Source organism: Anomalospiza imberbis, chromosome 2 (assembly GCF_031753505.1).
Source record: "Anomalospiza imberbis isolate Cuckoo-Finch-1a 21T00152 chromosome 2, ASM3175350v1, whole genome shotgun sequence".
NCBI classification, from domain to species: domain Eukaryota; kingdom Metazoa; phylum Chordata; class Aves; order Passeriformes; family Viduidae; genus Anomalospiza; species Anomalospiza imberbis.
Genome location: NC_089682.1, coordinates 40,498,678 through 40,518,173, shown reverse-complemented (window position 1 = coordinate 40,518,173; position 19,496 = coordinate 40,498,678). Strand labels below are relative to the sequence as shown.

Genomic DNA, 19,496 nt, shown 5'->3' with positions numbered 1-19,496 from the left:
AGACCCCAGCTCCTTCTCAACACCTGATTTCCCCTTGCTTTGCAAATCGAAAGCAATATGTCTTCAAAGTCTTCTACAAACTTCTGTTTGTTTCTTCAAAGTTTATGATTTATTTTTCACTCAATACAGTGGATGTGATTTATTGCCTGCTTCACAGAGGGAATGAGACTTAAATTGCTAAAGGTAGATGTGGGCAAAGCTGAGAGTAAGTGTGTGACGATTGATTTCAGGGATAAAGGGAAGTTTTATGGGGGCTGTGTCTGATAAGGCTAACTCTACTTGGACAAGGAAAACCTCTTCTTTTCAATATGAGCTCAGAAGGATGGGCTTTGAATTGTACAGTTAGCACTGAAAATGGCACTGTGAGTTTCAAGCTGGAGGGTGTAAGATTGATCGAAATTCCACAGAAGTTAGTGAGTGTATGCCACTTGCTTTCACAGATTTCATGTGGTTTTCAAGGCTGTCAGCCAGGACAATGACTGGGGCTCTTAGTAAAAGGGAGGAGGGGTGATGAAACAGAATAAATAGGTGAAAAATTGCCCAGCCTCTCAGAGGAAGAGCAGGGCTTGCCTCAGTCTAAATCTGAGACCAGATCAATTGCCTGTATTACTGTTCCCATTAAATGCTCATGCAGGTAGGACTTGATGATTTTGACTAATCAGAAACTCTGGAAGACTCACAACTCAGAATTTCTGACTTTTTGCCACTATTCACAATACAGTTTAAAAGGCAAAAGTGAGTTGGCATGGTATTGCAGTGTCCAGTGCAGAGTTAGAGAATCCTTTGCATCCCACTGCGCAAAGGAGAGTTGCTACAGATGTCAGGATTCAGCTGGCAGCACAAAATCGCTCCAGTTCACCTCCAGGCATGTGCAGTAAAAGGTCTGCTCTTGTCAGCCCCCTGTCTTTGCCTGGGCTTCCTCTGGTGGCTGGCAGGGCACAGGCTTTGAGTTTAGCCTTGGCACTGGGCATTGGAGAGGCCTCTGGTACTCAGGAGTAGGCTTGTAGTGAAAACACACTTCTCAGGTACAAAAGTGATGCTTTTAGCCATTTGTGCAGTTCCTGTTAAGACCCTACATCCCTCAACTGAAGGTAGTTTTCTCCTGTTAGGTGTAGCTGTAGTGAGCTGTCTGAAGCCAGAGGAACTGGCTCTGCAATGGGCAGAATTTTCCATGCTGAGGGAGGGAGCAGAATTATCAGCTGTTAAACATATAGGCAATGACCTTACTAAAATTGGTGTAGCAGGGACAGCTACTGAAGTGCACTGCCTTATTCATATAATTTAGGTGTCTTAATGAAATATGTATATGTATGCAAATTCCCAGTTGTTTCACTCGACCCTGAGCAAGGTGTGGAGAGCAGAGATTTGATACACACTGCTGTTTGTGTGTGCAAATGCATGCATGTTTGAACACCTGGGCCTTGGAGGAGAACTTGTTCTGCCTTCTTGGGTGGTGGTCTGCTGCTGTGCTGGCTTGTCTTTGGAAGCTGCGCTGTCTTACAGTGCCATGATAAATTACAGCCCTTGCTGATTGTCTGCTGTCATCTGGCCCCTGGTCACCGAACTGAAACCAATGAAAGATCACATTTCTTCCTACTGTGCTGCTATAACACATGCCTATGATGCTGTAGGCAAAACCCTTATTATAAATTGTTTTATTCAGTCATGCTTATAATGCCACCTCTACTGAGCCTGCAGCACAGGACATCCAGGTAGAGAGGAATAGCCCAACTCTAATTTTGCTCCACATATTTGACCCTCTGATAGCAGCAAAAGTTCTTTTCCTCTTTGTTTATTTTTTTCTGTTTGTTTGTTTTCGTTTAACCAGTCACTGGTTTTGTACAACTCATCTAAAAGCCACTTTCAGTCAAAGGTTCATGTAGTTGTTTAGTAATGCTAATTGTTTGAAGGGAAATTCATTCTTATGTGCTGAATGAGAGTGGAAGGTAGTTAAATATAATGACAAAAGCCATTATAGGAAGAGATTATGCTTTTATTACAAAACCATGCTTGGAGTGTGGCCTTGAACCAACGTGGCATACTCTGACAATGGTTTGGCAGGGTGGGGTTGGGGATAAGCTTATCTCAGAAGAGGACTTACATATAAATTTTTCTCAATTCATGAATAATAAGTTGTATTTGCTAACATCAGACTGAACAGACTGAGGCTAGGATTATAGCCTTGCTAAGTATTTTTGCCATGTGAATCAGCACTGTTAATAAAGATTTCTGTATGCCAGATGATGCCTTCATTTATACCCAATTCCAGTGTGTGCACCCTCTGCCCTTGGTTATAGGCCAGTGGGGTTGGCCCTGGCATTGAACTGTAATTATCCAGCAGTACCTGATGTACAGTCCAGTTTGTTTCTCTAGTATGAACTCTGTAGTGCGAATAGAAGTTAAAAAATTAAAATCAGTGAATGAATGACTGAATTCAGGATTGTCTGTAGTGATTGTGGCAGATGAGGTCTCTTGCAGTAGCTGTGCCTGTGTTTCATCTGTGAACATTTGACCTTTTCCTGCTGCCTGGTGCACGAGCTCCTTGCCTGATAGGCTGTCTCCCAAAAAAACCAAGACTGGACCCAACATATGCGGGTTCCTCGACTGTCACAGAGTTTGGGTTTTCTCCTACTGTAACAAAGCTGGGCAGATGTAGCTTATAATTACTGAAGTGCAAATATCTTTTAACACCAGAACACTGTAAAATAGGGGTTTGGTCTTATTTTACAGAATAGAAAGATGTATTTCTCAATATCTGCACCTGCAATAAAAATGGAAAAAGAAAGAACGAATATAGCACTCGAACATAGCCTCAATCAGCAATTGGTTTTGCACTGCTGTAAAGAGGAATAGTTTGAATACATAAATTGAAATTGTGTAAATGTTTTAAAAGCAACAGCAGATACCTGCTTAGCAGGCATCTGTATAGTGTTTATCTCAGTATTTCAGACAAATGCTGATTATACAATACTTGCTGTCTCTCAAAAACACAGATCCTTACAATTAGAGAAATTACTTAGTTTTTCCTTTCTATCCAGAAAATTTAGAAAATAATAGCTATATTTTAATAAGCACTAGGAAAAAATATTATATTTTAAAAACTCTCTGAAGTGCCAGAAATTTGCATTGTGATTCTTGGGATTGTCCTCTGCAGGACTAGGAGCTGGACTTGGATGATCCTTGTGGGTTTCTTCCAAATCAGGATATTCTAGGATTCTACTGTGGAAGCAGGTGTGTCACAGTTGCTGTCTTTTGACATGTACACATTTATTCTTAACTTGAATGTGGTGAGCAAACAACCCAGCCAAAACTGCCAAATTTTCTGCCTTGTGCAAATAGATTGCAAGTCTGGGGCTCCACAGAAAAATAATCCCAGTGTTTAAAGCTGCAGGTTTATGAGCACTGTGGCATTTTGGCATGGCTTTCACACTGACACATTGCACCCTTGTCTGGTAATGGTTGGTATTTTTGATTTTTTACATAGAATCCTAGCTGACTAATGAGTTTCTGAATCCTAGCTGACTAATGAGTTTCTTCACTTGAGCACTGCAGAAGTCATAGGTAGAGGTGTGGAGTCACTGCTACACCTTTTGTCTTGAATGTGTCCTCAGGGAAACTTCAATAAACCATAAAAGGAAAAGCAAGCTAATGTCTTTAATAACTGCAATTAGTCAGAGTTTCATTGTTTCAAGTCACCTGAAATGTGACACCTTCAGCAGCACTGGAGGCATCCTGAGCATGAAACCAACTGGATCAATATATGTTCAGAGAAAGCAGATGTATCTCTTGTCACTGGCATTTCCTGAATGATCTCTGTTGCATCATGGTCCTCCTTTATTTCTGATATGAAATTTCAGTTCCTATGTAATTACATTTTCCAGCAGAACTTGTCTTCTTCCCACATCTTTATTTTGTGAAGATACCAATATTCTATTTCTTAGCTTGTCTTCTGCATGTTTAATTTCTGTCGATTACATCCGGAGACGTTTGATTGACTGGTGTTAGTCGATTCTTCCTAATGGGGCTACTGGGTATTGCAGTGCCAAAGCACTTCAAAAATTCATTGGAAGCAGGAGCAGAGGACCAGGTTAGTACTTTGTGGCTTCAAAGCTGTGCATAGTGAAATTTAAAATGAATATGTCTAAAATACTCCCAAAGAAGTCAACAAACTGGAAAACACACAAAATATTTGAAGCTTTCAGATATAAAGACCTATTTTATAAATGAAATGTGAGCTGGGCATATATTTTCCCATGAATGACAACCTGAATTTGTTTATTGACAAATCAGAGCCTTTAAGTGTCATGGAAGGTAGGTTATGATTCCTGTGTGTACAAAGTGGTACTTCCAGCTTTTCAGCTTTGCTCTCTCATCATCATGGCTGTTAGAAATAGGCCTGCCAAAAAAAAAAAAATTTTAAAAATTGGTATGATAGTTGAAGGTATTTTGGTAAATATTTTCAAAGTATTGCTTTACTTCCAGTTTGTGAAAATAAATCTTGGCATCTTTTCTATTTGCAAGTTGCTTTGCTCTCAGTTAATCTCTTTTCCCCCTCCTGTTGAACAGGTACCATGTGCCAATAACTTCATAGTTTTGTTCTGAATAAATGCTCTATTTCTTGGTGGGAAATAGAGCAAACTAGAATACATTAAGATAACATATAGAAGGGTTTTTCAGTACTAAAAATGAAGTAAATTAGACCAGAATTGTTTGCATTTTCCATTTCCCCTTTGTCAAAACCAGAAATGTATTTTCAGTCTGTAGCACAAAACACAGTAAAGTGTCTCATTAGTGGTTTTACCTCCTGTTGTGATTTATGACTTCATATAGTATTTTTCTTACCAAAACAGCTCCTTGGGAAACAGCATGTGTATGCTGCTTAATAATTTGTATTCTTTTAAAATAAATAATATTTTATTACCTATTGTTAAATATAATTATATATATTTTGGAACATTGCAGTTAAATTGTATGTAAAGTTTTTTGAACATAGACAGCATTTTTGATAGGTCACGTTTAGCAATTACATTTCATAGTAACAGTATAGCATCTTTTCAGTGTTGAAAGCACTTAGAATCTTTGTGTTGGATATCGTAGATAAGATTTTCCAAGTTAATATTTTTATTAAAACTATTGATAAAGCTAAAAGTTGGCTTTTTCCCATTGTTTACCAAGTATCTAAGCAGTTTTTGGTTGCCTACAAGTTCCATCAAGCAAATTTATACTTTCTGAACTGAAACTCTGCGTGATTAAGACTGAATTAAGTGGTAAATTCAAAGTGAATTATTACAACTCCTAGCATACTTAAATGTAAACCTGCTATAAATCCTGATTGATGAGTGCAGAATATTATGCAATATATTTAATGTACTTCTTCATTCTACATAATATAATTTTCAGAGTATCAGAAAGGCGTTAGACCTCTAAGCATAAACAAGAAATAACCCTCAGTATAGAAATGTGAATCTTGGACGTATTTTCCATGTTTTATTGATGTGTTTCTTTTACTGCACTAAAGCAGTTATTGTAGTGTCTTGCTATGCATCAAGCCTGCATGTTGTCTTACTCAAGAAACAAAGCTACTGGTTAGTTATGAAGCAGAGATACGCCCTTTTGGGGGTCTTTATTACCAACAAAAACTAAAATGAATATAGTATTTGGGGACTGGCATGCAGTGATAGTCAGAACACCTTATTTGGTTATATTAATGACAGGGGAATAGAAATGGTTTTTCAAAATACCTGCAATGGTATTGCAGACTGTGCTCTGGGCTAGCACTGGTGTCTTAATCCCTGGAAATCACATGAATTGGAAGGAATTTAAAATATTTTTTTGATTTAAGAAGGCTCTGTATTTATTTGGCTTGGTATTATGTTACAAGTATCCTAAATCTTCTGTTGGTGTCCATGGCTAACAGAAATCCCCAGGAGCTTTCCACAGATATTTAGAATGCCCTAAGCTGAAAGTATTTAAAATCAAAACAATTTTCATGCCTAAAAAGAACTGAATTAATTATGGCCCACAGCAACTTGGACCTTGGTATATGATGAGGGAGACAGCAGAAAAATATTCTTCATGCCTTCAGTGAAGGCAATGTGATATTTCCATCTTGTTGTGTTTGGTGTTGATTATTTTCCTTTTGCAAAGTTCATTTAGTCACGGGCATTTTCATGCTGCCAGATGCTGGCTGTTTAGGATCTGTGGGATGATGGAGAAGGAGAGAGGTAGGAAGAAATGAAATATTGGTAACTTCTAAGGGGGAGGGGATGGACATTTCAACTTCTGTCTCCATTCCTTTTCATCTTAGTCGTGACTATCTAAACAGTCATTTCTATCTATTTTGGAAAGCTCTGAATTTTTTTTATTTTGATAGTCCGGTGTTCTGAAATTGGAAGATTGAAGGCTGCAGATCTTTCTGAGCTTCTCCAAGTGTTAAGACAATTCTATAATTAAAAAGTGCCAGGATATACAATGAGAAATGCCTGAACGCAGGGTTGGATGGAAGCATTATTTTGTGCAGTTACTGAAGAATCTTGAGGAAGTCCATAACATTCCCTGTAGTAAAATGGAATCTGGATGGCAAATAAAAGGGCCCAAGAACATGTCAGTAAGCAAGCAGCCGAGGCTTCTGCCTGTGCCTCCTACAGTCTGAAATCAGCAGAGCTCTCCAGAATATCTCCCTTACAAGACCATGTTGCTCAGGGCTCGGATATTCAAGCTTCTGTGAAATTGTTGTTGCTATTTATTCAAGCCTGAGGGTTTTAACCAAGCGCTTATATCAGCAGCCTTTTGTGCCTGATATGGATTAGTAAAAAGAAGGAGAATATGGAAAGGAAGAGTGAGCAGATAGCCAGTTATACCAACTACAGATTAAACTAACTTGGACATATTTTTTCCTAAGTGTTTCACTAGTGGTTTGTTATTTAGGTTGCTGGTTTATACTGCCTCTGAGTAAACATCCTACCATTCTGTTGTTTAAAAAGAACCTCTGTATTCATTAATGTTGAAGACATTTATAAGCATAACTTCAGCTTAATTGTGGCTGCTGCCCTTTGGCTTCATGAGCAGAATGAGGGAGAGAATATACAGCTGCTAATTCATCCTGAATGCTGCAGGCATTTCTCTTGACTTCATCTCATAAACACCAAATTAGAGCTGGATACACTTAAGGTGAAGGCAGCAAGGACAATTGTGAGTGTGGGAATCTTTGGTCTGAGAAATTACTTTTTTTACTGGAGTAAGTTTCATGAAGGGTATTTGGGAAACCATAATATGAGGAAAGGTGAAAAGGATTTTTTCTTACTGAGAAAAACCCTACATTATCTCAATAAATTTATCAAACATAATTTTCAAATAAATAAGAGGAAGTAATTAAGTATGTTGAACTCATTGCTAGGACCTATGGATGTGGAGAAAAACATAAACAAATCAAAAAAGGAACTAGGCAGTCATCAGGGACATTTAGCTGACATGGGATTGTTTTGCCTCTTGTAACTCTTGGAGGAGTTTTTGCTGTAATAGTAACAGGCATAAAGATGGACTTTAGACTAGTTACTTTTCTTTCTGTTTACACTATTGCACATTCAAAGCATAACACAGAATTACAACTCAGCCATTTTACATCTCTAAAACACAATGTTGACTTAAAAATCATGATACTTGAAAGAAAAATAAATGTTGGGTTTTTTTTATTTGTCTTTCTGATGTTGCATCCCACAAAGTTTGTATAATCTTTCTTAAAATCATGTCTTTTTTATGGAGGCATTTCAATTCTGGAAAACTGAAATTCTTATGAACCTGGAAATTGAGGGCATTAAAAAACCCCACTAAATTTCATAAGAAGGGACAACACTTTTTCTATGTTTTCTTGAAGGTTTGCCTGCTCGCTCCTAATATAATCCTAAGTGGATTCAAAAACTTCCCTTTTGTAAAATAATACAGAAAACCATCATCAGAGTGGAGGTCTGGGCACTGCAGGCATTAGGCAGAACCAAGCATGCCCATGACCAGTAGCAGTGATAGTTTTGCTCAAGCTCCTTGGTGGTCTTGCCCTCCTCCTGCTGTATCACCTGAGCCGCGACTCAGGCAGTACCTGATCCTGCTGAGTTGCTGGAGGCTCATGTCAGAGCTGGCAGAAAGCTGACAGGAACTCATCATACCTTCCAAAAGCCACTGGTTTCATTAATGCTGAGAAGAGAAGGTATCCAGACTGGGTTGAATTCTTTTGCAGTATAGAGATCAAGAGGGTATTTTTATGGGTGCCTGCCACCACTGGGAACAGTTTTCCCCATAGTCAGCCAACTTACTCGTGGGTAGGGGTAGAAGTAGGATAGTGTGATAAACTTTCAGGGGATTAAAAGATTAGAAAGCAAGACAGAGACTGAAGAAATTACGTGGGAGGTAAAAATGACATAAGGCTGCAGAGAGGGCCAAGAAAATTATCTGTAAAAAGTTCCAAGGTGTGACAGATATTGTCACATTTTTTGGACATTGGAGATGTTTGCTTTCTGATCCAAAACTTTTAAGTCAGTGAATTTACCTTATGGTACGTGAGGAAGGTGGGGCTGTGGGTTTTTTAGTTTAAGGTTTTCTTATTGTCCGCATGCAAAAATCGTGAAACCTCTGTGAACTAAGTTTTTTTGGTTCTTCAGCACATCACATGGTGCTAGCAATCAAAACAAACATGAGTGTCTGCCTGCCTCATTTCAGTAACAGTTGGGAGAGAAATACAAGAAATGGTGTTTTAATTATTAGCAACGAGACTGGTGATTAAGATTGGCTTGATGGAGAAATTTAACAGGAGCCACAGCTTAGTGACTCTATGTGACAGATACTGACCTAATTTTTTGGCAACTAAGAGCCATAAACATCATCCTTGATGTATCAGACTCAGCATCTGGTAGGCTGTCTTATAACTTTTAAAAATTAATGCACAGAAGGATAAAGAACTGTACATCAGCATGTGTTTGTTTTCTGTCTAAATGCAAATGTTACATCCTCTCACAAGCCCATAAATATATTGTACAACTTAAAAATAAAAGATCTTTCATCATTGATATGGTCATGGTGAAATCCCAATATTTCCTTGTTTGTGATATTACATCCTGCTTGTTTAAAAAAATTAAAATCTCTGAACATATATCAGATGTTCATGATTGTCTCCACCAGCCAAAATATCATTCTTTATTCAGATGAATAAGCAAGGCTTTAGATTTATTAATACCATCTTTTTAATGTTGCACTGAAAAGGGCATCATGTCTGTGGTTGAAAATGTGATAACTTCAGGGAATTTGTGACCATTGTTGCTTTGTCATTCTAAAGACATTGATTTTTTTATTTATATTAATCTAACAGCACAAGGTTTGTGGTTCATTGGTTTGAGTACTGCATGTTTATATAGAAGCAACAAAATGCCAGACTGTAGATGAATTCAAGCTTTTGGGCACACTTAAGCAAGCACTGGACATCTCAAGACTGTTTGAGCAGTCTGAATGTCAGGAATCTTTCTCAGAGTACCTTTCATGAAAATCCAAAATTTTGCACAGAAAGTCTTGTGTTTGCTGATCCAGTATCAGCAGAGTCAGTTTGTACCTTAAATACAAACATTTGGATATGTAGGTAGTAGGTCTATTATTTCTGTGGCAGTAACACCTATTAAAGGAAAAACTGACTGCAATCTATTATTTTGAGAATGTGTGCACTACTGAATGTCCCCTTTCTCTTTCCTTCCCTCTCTACCCTGTACTCCCGCCCCCTGGATTTTGGAGACCTGAAGGATAGGCAGTGTGAAAATATAAAATGCATAGCTGCTCTGTGCAGTGCAAGGATTGCTGCTACTCCTAAAGATTTGTTCTTCCTGTTTGCTTCTTAAAATACAAAAAAAAAAAAAAAAAACAAAAAACCCAAAAAAAAACCCAAAAACCGCAGGGCTATTCCCATGCAATAATTCAGAAATGCTGCAAGCAGTTAATGTATTGAAGCTTGCATTTTAGTTTAAAATGTGAAGTAAAGCCTTAAGAAAATGCAGTGAAAAGTCCTGAGCAGTGGCACAGTGCAAAGCAGGAAATCTCCTGCACACAATAGAGATTAAATGCTCCCTGTGCATACTGTATTCTGCTCAGCCCTCTGCGTTCGGAGCTGGGACCGTGGCAGTCGTTATCTCCAGCAGGTTCCTTGGTGATTTTCAAGCCCTGCACTACCTACCCAAGTGGCAGTGACACCAGCTTTCACTGAAGCCTTATTACTCTTAAAAGAGCAATTTGGTTGGTTGCACAGCTATTAGGATCAGACAGTCAGGCTTAAAGCTGTCAGTACAACTGCTTCTCATCTTTTTTCACAATCCTGACATCTTTTCTCTTTTCTGCTGGACACAAGCATTACTGTATTTATCATTTTCAATCAAGCTCACGCTGCAAGCCGAGGAATATATTCCCACAGAAACCAAAGTGAGGAGCAGAAATTATTTTATAGCTGCTGTAGTAGCAGCGGTGCTGGCTGCATGTTGTGTGGGAGAAATCGGATCAGTGAGAAATGTGGCTTTCCTCAGGGCTACATCATTGAAAAATTACTTCAACGTCTGAGAGGAGCAAAGCTACTCCTTGCTCTAATTTTTCAATGATTAATCACTCTTCCCTAAGTAAATACAAAGTGGGGGAGAAGATGTGAGATTTTTAATTTTTTTTTTTATATATTTTTAAAAATAACTTGTGGAAATGTTGTTATCATTGAAAAAGGGGAAAATCACTATGCTTGAACTTCTTTTCATTTTGATGTTGCTCTTCTCTGGACCAACCCTGAGCAAGCTTAGCAGGACCAAAGGCAAACACTGGAAGGGGGGTAAGTGGAAAGGAAAAGTTTTGTAATGGATGTTTGGGTAAGGTACTAAAAAGCTGCATTAAAAGTAATCTAAGGAGAATACCTGTGCTATTTTGACTGACTCAGATTTTGGGTTGCTGTGTGGGCTTTGCAGTAGGATGCTAAAAAGAGAGCATGGAGTTTAATTTGTTTTCTTGTTAGTTTGCTTGGCTGACTCTGGGTAAGGTATGTATTCCTTGCAGGAATTTTGCTTTGCATTGTACCACTAGCAGAATAATGTTTAGGGCCTTGATACAAATAAATGCATGCCATTTAGAAATTTAGTGATTTTTCAGATTGTTAGAATTCAGATTGTTCTTTTCATTGTGAAGCCTCTGGGACTCTTGTGGCTTTGCTGGAAGTGATGTTACCCCTGTCATGGGGGGCTACAGTGTTGGAGAAGAAGAGAGAAAGCAAGCAAGAAGCCTATTTTGAGTGCAGAATTGTTAGTATATGTGGTAAAAATGACTAGACGGACATTTTTTTAGAATACATGGATGTTGTGAAATGCACTGCCAGCAGCACTAATTGGCTGACTGGCTATGTCAGTGTTGATGTGTTAATAAAGATAAATTGCATTAACTTTCTTGAAAAAAATGCTATGTTGAGAAAACATTTATGATTTTTGAAGGCAGTAATCCATTTTATTCTTCTGTTAAAAACTGCTGGGAAGATTTACCCTATGTGTGCTGAGAACAGTTCACTAAATGTACCTTTTCATAAAGTTCACTTTGTTTTGCTTCCTTGCATGACATTTGTTTATGGAAAACATGGGTTATTGAGGTCTCATAATCTAATATAGCTCAGTGAGCATAAATAGTATCTCATAAATATTTGGACTGAGGGACTGTAGATTGTAGATAGTTTGATATTTTCTCCCTGGTTGTTTCTTGATGTTGCTGATTGGAGGTGCCCCCAGGATTTTTTTACTTTTTTTTCCCCCCCTTACAAGTGTTGCCACAGCATGGTGTGTTTATCACAGCTTTAATAGCACTTCCAGTTTTTCTCTGCTGTCAGTATTGTGATCTGAGGTTAAAGAGTAGAATCAACATTAAAAAGAAGTTTTAATAATTTATCACAACATCTCAGCAGGAGACTCCTCCCTCCCCCCTTGACATTTCCTTTTGTTGCATTTAATCTTCCACCTACTGTACCTTCAAGGGAAAAGTTGCAGCACACGCTTAACCTGGATTGTTAATGCAGCACATACATCTGAAAATTATTTCCTGGTCCTGTAAATCACATTATCACATGTATCTCACAGTGCTGCTGCTGGGTATCCTCGCTGCAAATTACAAGCTGTTATTTACTCTGGGCAACATGACCTCTTCTCAGAGGTATGTGACTTAGGAATATATGTCACTGTCAAGTTCCTGGGATTTAAGAAATGCTGTTAACTTTTTTCTCTTTCTCCCATTTTCAATTAAATCTGGTAAATGAGGGTTGGATCGCTTTGGTCTCTTACCTACTCTCAAGCAGAGGCAAAGAGCTGAATTTTTGTTATGAGTGGAAAATAACCTATGAACCTGACTGCAGAAAATATCTTAATACAGGCTTTTGCTGTTCTAAGAAGTGTTTTTTGCAGCTGAAAGAAAACATAAGGAAGATACCTGCTTCAAGGAGGCTAAGAAGGAATTTGTCTTGTTTGCTTGGAGCTCTGAATCAGCAAAAACCTTGGCATCCCTGCTGTCCAGTGGCTTGTTTCATGTGTGATATTACTGTGAGTGCTGTGTGACTTGAAGAGGATGTCTGCTTTCTGAGGAGAGCTGCAAGTTCAGGATCTGTCAGATCTGAACAGTTGTTGTAAGGTCATGTAGTCTGAGCGTTTCTGACCTCCAGAACAGAATGTGTGCACCTCCCCTTTCCATTAACCATTAAGGATCAGCTTTTGCTTATATCTCAGTGATTGGAGTTGTTTTTGTTGCTGTGCACATGGAATTCTGGGTGTTGCTTGGTGAGAGGTCAGCGTGCAGACTTCTCCAGTGTAGCTCACTGGGAAGCCCATCCCAAAATGGCAACAGAGATTTCTTTTATTCCTATTTTTATGACATTGCAGACAGCCAGAGACCTGCATACCAGCTTCCAGCTGTGTTGTTCAGAGGGGAAGGGTGGAGCTGGATATGTGCACCTGGAAATGCATTGGATGACTCACAGTATTACCTATGCTGAAGTGGGTTGCATGATGGATAGACACAGCTGATTTAGACCATCCTCTAGTTCTTTCATGCCACATTTTGTTTCAAATGTGCTGTGAAGTATAGACATCTTTGGAAAGTGTTGGTGTTTGTGTAGGCCTTGTGTCTGTCTGAGTCCTGGTCATGATCAGTACAAGTCAACGTATCTGGAAATTTTTCTGGTACAATTAATAAAAACTTCATTGCTGAAGTTACAAGCTCTGAGAAGACATTTTCTATGGTATTTCTGTATAATTCTGTATTTATGACAAAACCAGCTCTTTTCACCTGTATTTTTCCCCTTGGAATTCAATAAAAACAAGAAAAATCGTCACCCATATACAGCTAAAAGAATAGAATTATGGGTAGAAAACTGCTTCTGATTTAGTTGCAAGGTTAGGTGTCACAGAGTGAAATGAGTCCTGTATGTGGATCCAGAGAAACATAAAGATATCATTTTCTTTTCTAGCTGTTTTTAAGTCTGCATGCCAGAAAACCTTTCAGACTGATTCATTGGAATGCAGTCTCTAAATGTGCTTTTAACTGGGATTTATAAACTAATGATCAAGATAAACTGGAGTCTAAAAGCAGAACCTGGAAGTACAAATCAACTGGAATTTATTTTTCCCTTTAAGCTGAAATAACACACCATGGTTCAAGTTTAAGAAGGATTTATACTAGGGAGACCAAAAAAACTAGGAAAAGGAAAAGAAGATTAAGTATTGTTTTGAGTTTATCTTAAATCAGAAAGCAGATTTGAGGTGTTGCTAATGCCTACCCCCTTCTGAATTCTTCTGTTGAATTTCTTCAAGTGTTTTCCCTTTGCCATACATCTTGGTCATATGTAGGGGGGAAGGCTTGAGTGTGGATAAGCTTTGTGTCTGTCTAGTGGCATCTGGGAGTATTTGTAGACTGGGAAGTAAGGTGCCCATTTGTTTCTAGCTGTGTGGAAGGCTGTGTGACAGAACTGTTCAGAGAAAGAGAGTGAGACCATTAGGACATCCACCACACTTGGAGGACACAAACCCCTCACTCATCTTGGAAACAACCCATGCATTCCACTAGGGGCAAGCTGTGCCCATTCAGGCTGCTGGGCAGCTTTGAAGAGTCTGACTCTGTACATAATGGTACAGAGGATCTGGTCCTTTTGCCAGGTCAGCACCCACCCCAGCTGAGGGGTGGCAAATTGAGCCACTCTGGGATGGTCCATGGGGTGAGCTGAGCCTCAGGAGCGGCACAGAGAGACTCTGTGCACACCCTAGGGTGCCCTGGCACAAACGTAATCTGCCAACAGTGCTGGCAAGACCTTCAGGACTGGGGAGAGGAGTTGGAGATGAAACTACTTCAGAGGGAAAGGACCAGACCTAGGGCTGGGAAATCCAGGTTAAAGAATACCTTCTCCCCAAAGCCTTGTTTATTCACGTCTCTTTTGTGCTTCACAAAAAGAATTTACATTTTCAGAACTCAGACTTGCTTGATTTAATTATGAAAGAATTGTAGAAATAAAAATAAAATGCAACCACAGGGCATCACCCCACAGAACTATATGAGGGTGGTGCCTGTCCTTACTCTCAACAGGGAAGCGAAGCAATAATGTCTTTAATGACTAAATCAAAGTTTATTATGCAAGTGATCCAGCCTTATGTTTCAGTTCCAATTTCAGCTCTACTGCAGTTTAATCATTTTTATAGCAAAAGGTAGCAGTGTTAGAAATCTTAAGTGTCTCTGGCAAGGTATTGCTGGTGGGGGTGATGCTGTGCCTCAGATTCAGTCTCCCTATAGATTGATCAGCACATGTATTATTTAGGCTGCATGTAGTACACCAACACTAGTTTAACTGTTAAATAAAATGAAAGCAGATAGGAGGCATTTACATGGACCCAGGTAGCCTGGATTTGAGTGTAATTGTGAGGCATGAGGGGTCTGGTTGGATGTGGAGCTTTTGATGTGGTGGTTGAGTTGCAGCACTTGTCGAGCACAGCCAGCTGTGCTGGGATGAGTCACTGTTTACTTTATGTGATTTTACGCATAACACTTTATATAGTTTGCCATTTTTCTAATTTAAGTAATTTATTTTATGTAATTTCAAGGATAAACTGCATGAATTATTTTTTAATATCTTATCATGCTGTATGACTAACAATATTTTTTAAATATTGAGAGATTAAATATACTGCTGTGCTCTTTTACATTGGATAAGCTTATGAAACGCTGACCAAAAGATTCAGACTCGGGGTTCTAAAAGTATTTCCCTATGTTTCACAGAAGCAACCTGATTTTGAGTAGTAAAAAATTCACAATTTTTTTAACTTCAGAAGAAGCTCGATATATTTGAGGAGGAGGCTTGTGCATAGCTAAAAATCTAAAAGTCTAATTTTAGAAACTGAGTACTGGAAGTGTGGATCTGCAGTTTTAGTTTGACTGCAAGTATATAAAGCATATGACTACACACAGTATGTAATTTGATGTACCAAAGGATGTTCTAATAGTTTTGCTTTGAAAATTCCTAAAAGGGGAAAGAGTATTTATTTGGATGCAGAGTGACTGTGAAATTAGCTGGGTTTTATTTAGTCTTCTATTTTCTTTTAAGTCTGGATTTAGTCTTTATCCCATGAAACAAATTTTTTGCACCTTCTTTTGCACCACTTTCTTCAGAGTAAAATCTGAATTCAAAAGGTCTCTGGGGATGCTTGAAGCTTCCTGCATATATTTTGTTGGAATAAGTGGAATATATATTTATCTCTATTCATCTCTTTGAAGACATTTGAAATACTTTATAGAAGTTTGGCAACATGTATTTAGTCTCATACAGGCAGAGGCAATGGAGATGGGACCAATGGAAAAGTGAGCTTTTGAGAGCTTTCTTCTCAGCTGCAAGGGAAGGAAAATGATGTGGCTTTTCCAGTCACAAGGGGAACAATGTGGAGGAAGTGTAACATCTACTTAAGAGCAGGCCAGTGCTGTCACAAAACTAAACAGCAGCAAATAAAACATAGGCTGGGAGGGTGTTTCCAGCTACCATTGAGAAGGTGTTGCCATCCTTTGGCAGATGGAGTCAGCCTGAGCCAGGTTTTCAGTCTCCTTGAACTTCCAAGAGTCCTGTCTGCAGGATCTCCCTCTGACTCTTCCACTGCTGCCAGAGCTCCTGCACATCTGCTGGCACCTCTGCTCAGGGAGCCCATCCAGGCAGGAATTGGCCAGATAAGAGAGGATGGGGTTCATTCAGCTGATGGGGTTCATTCAGTTGATGGCATCCCTTCGTTTGCACACTCTCGGGTCACAGGGGAGCTTGGTACAGAAAGGGGCTATGGCCACAAGGGAAGAGAAGAGAGAGTGATCATGGTTGGATTTAGGGTCATCCAAGTTGACATGTAACTTCACCCTGCAGCTCCAGACTATCCGGGGGAAAAAAAAACTAATAAGGTGGCACCTTCCTTTGAATCCTATGTCCACATCCTGTGCTTGGAGTATTGCTTGAAGTGTTTGCTATCATATTAAAAATTATGTTGATCAAACAGTTATAAACCACAAGGAATATTTAAATAACACTTCACCCACCATACATACAGGTTCCTCTCCTTTGGTTATTTGCCTTTTTTTTTTTTTTTTTTTTTCCTTTCCTGAACAGATTTTGGAACAACAATGAAGCATCACTGACATCAGAAAACCAGCAAGCATAAGCATACTCTCTTTACTTTTTTCCACAAATAAAATGAATGCATGTACATTGCCTTTAGGTGTTGAAAGAGCACAGATCAGATATGCACTTTCAAAGTGATGAACAGGCTTAAATACATACCAGAATAGCTGAAAAAATGTTATTTTGGCTTCCCCTTTCTACAAATGTTCAAAGAAAATATTGTTCATCAGTTAAACACTATTGATTTTTTACTTCAAAGCATGATCTAAGGAATACTCAGTACATTACTTCTTTCAAGTGCCATTACTAAATAATCTCATAAAGACTTCTTTCCTTAGTACATTCAAAAGTGGGGGGGCAGGCATGTATGATGCTTTTACAGATTAGTTAGTTTTGGTAAATGTTGCTTGAACCACCAATAATGTAAAGCTCTTGTTTTAGAGCTTCTGTACAATAGTGAGAGTATCTTCAAATAAAATTAATTTTTCAGTCATTTATATTTGAATTCCAAAATCTTGTTCTTGGCTGAATTGTGTCATGTTAGCTCTCATCCTAGCACTGATTTCATCCTACTAGGTTTGAAACTGCATCAGCCTCACTAGCTAAATAGTAAAACAGCTTCATGGTTGCAGAACTATATTGTACAGAGAAGTAAAGTAAAAATAAATTTTTTCTAAGGTTTCCCTCAAAACCAGTGTTTTTCCATTACTGTGTTTCCTTGCATGAGCAAACTTAAAATAATGGAAGAAATGAGAGAGACACAAAATCCAGTTTTGTTTCCAGAGACACTGATCACTCAGCACCCAGTGACAAGGCTCAGCCCTCACAGAAATCAGTTTTGATATGCCTAAGTGTAGCCCTCCTCTTTACTCTGGGCTCCTACATCCTCTGAATACCAGCACCCCTCACAGCCTTACTGTTTCCTTTCCGCTTTAGGCACAACCCTGTGGTTTCCATACTCACGTAATTTGTGAGGAGTCATCACCAGGGAAATTCCTGCTGTGGTTGCAAGCATGGAGAGCTCTATGGTGGTGCAAATGAGAAGAAAAGTCTTCACTGTCTTTCCTATGGAGGAGGCTGAATAAGTGTTCTCCTAAACACCACAGATGGCTTTAGTTAACAATTAACTTTCCACCTGCTGGACTTTGTGTGTTCATTAAAAGTGCACTGGGGGATTTTGGAAAGTTTGGAGAGAGAAAAGTCACAGATTTACCACACTGCTTGAAATTAGTGCTTCTGGCTTGGTAGTTTAACCTAGTTTGTAGGACCATTGTGCTGATAGTGGAAAAACAGAAAAAAGGGATCCTTACCTGTGTAAATAAGAATAAAGGAGCAAATGGTTTACCCACTGATTAGAACCTTATTGGGAGAAAAAATGGAAATCTGTGTCAAGTTTGATATAGGAAAATAGAAATGGGAAAAAAAAATCCACACACTTTTTCCCAAAGTGTTTTTGAGAGATATTGAAAGATTTTACTCTGTTTAATTATAGAAAATTTGGGAGAACTTTCATGCTATTTGAACATGTCACTAGCTTTCTTCTCCCATGAAGGTAAATGTTCCTTAGAAATTTTAGAGAAAGCTGCTGCAGGACTGGATGACAGAAAACCAGTGGCAGAAACTCCCAAATAAAAACAATATCAAGTCTTAGGTTGTGTATTTCAAAAATCCTTTTTTAGTTACATTTTTAAGTCTTACTGACATATTGAAATTTTGAATTCCATTATCATCATTTTAGTATAATTAGTGCTTACTTTGAGTAACCACAGATAGTGTTCTTTATTTCTTTTATCTCCAGAAAAGAGGCAGGGAGAGCCTGGTTTTCACTCACTGCCTTCAGCAATTCTCTGGAAAGCAGTTGAGATACCAAATCTGCTACTTCTGGCTTAAAATCTTAGCATTATTACACAGAAGATAGCCCTTGAGGGTTGCTCCTGGTTAAGTGTCTTCTGCCAATATAAGATTGTGTCTTTTTTCTTGTACTTGCTTGAGAAGAACTATAGTGTTGTTCTGTATATCAGGGTGTGTCTGGGCTCAGCATCTTTCTTATGGGCAGGAGTAATTCCACCGAAATTCATAGAATTATGCCACTTCAAATGAGAGGAGAATCTGCTTTTGAATGTCATCTAAGTATCATCTATTTGATAATCAGTCAGGATAGCTCTTACTGAGTAGTCCTTGTCTACAAACAGATCAAATCATTTGGGGAAGAACTGATCTGAAGATGAGAGCATGGAAAACTGTGACACTGATGCAGTTCCCACTAATTATTGGGATTTCATACTGCTGGTGATTGTGGTAAAGCTTGAGAATTTGTCTACAGTCCATATTTGCTGTCCATCATTCTGCAATGGGTCTGGCTGAGCAATTTATAATCCTCCTGATTATCCATGGACTTGAGATAGGTTTGTGCAGTAAGAGAAAATGTGTTTTAATGAATTACTGTTGCCTTGATGTCAAGAATGTCTTAATTTAATGATTTTCCATTTATGTATACATTTCAATAAAACCTAGATTAATAATACATGTTTAGTAACAAATAGAACAAATGCATACTTAAAATATTTAAGGTTACAGAGCATGGTGAAGGATAAAAAGTTCATTAAAAATCTGGACAAAAGTTGGTTTTCAACTTTGCAATTCTGATTTTTTTCTCCACTGCTAGACTTTTTGGCTTCTGCTTTAGAAAACTGACAGTCTTGAAATCTGGAAATTATTATAGCTGTTGGTAGTCACTGTGAAAAAAAAAAAAGAAGAATCACTCTATACTTTGCTGAATTTTAATTTCCATTTTTATTTTTAAAGTTGCAGTCTTCTGCTTTTGAGT

General features: G+C 38.5%; 1 protein-coding gene across 20 annotated transcripts in view; it reads left to right on the top strand.

Moving 5' to 3' along the window:
- Positions 1–19,496, top strand: part of ROBO2 (roundabout guidance receptor 2) — a 1,029,216-nt gene that overhangs the window by 151,957 nt on the left and 857,763 nt on the right. For 3 of the 20 annotated variants that reach the window (XM_068180614.1, XM_068180607.1, XM_068180613.1), the window contains exon 1: positions 9,976–10,837. The exons of 1 other annotated variant lie outside the window; for it this stretch is intronic. In XM_068180614.1, the coding sequence (XP_068036715.1) occupies positions 10,714–10,837 (124 nt within the window). In that variant the 5' untranslated portion in view covers positions 9,976–10,713. Of the gene's footprint in view, positions 1–9,959; positions 10,838–19,496 lie in introns of those variants that run through there. 16 more of the 20 variants (XM_068180605.1, XM_068180593.1, XM_068180608.1 and 13 more) reach the window with 9 other exon arrangements.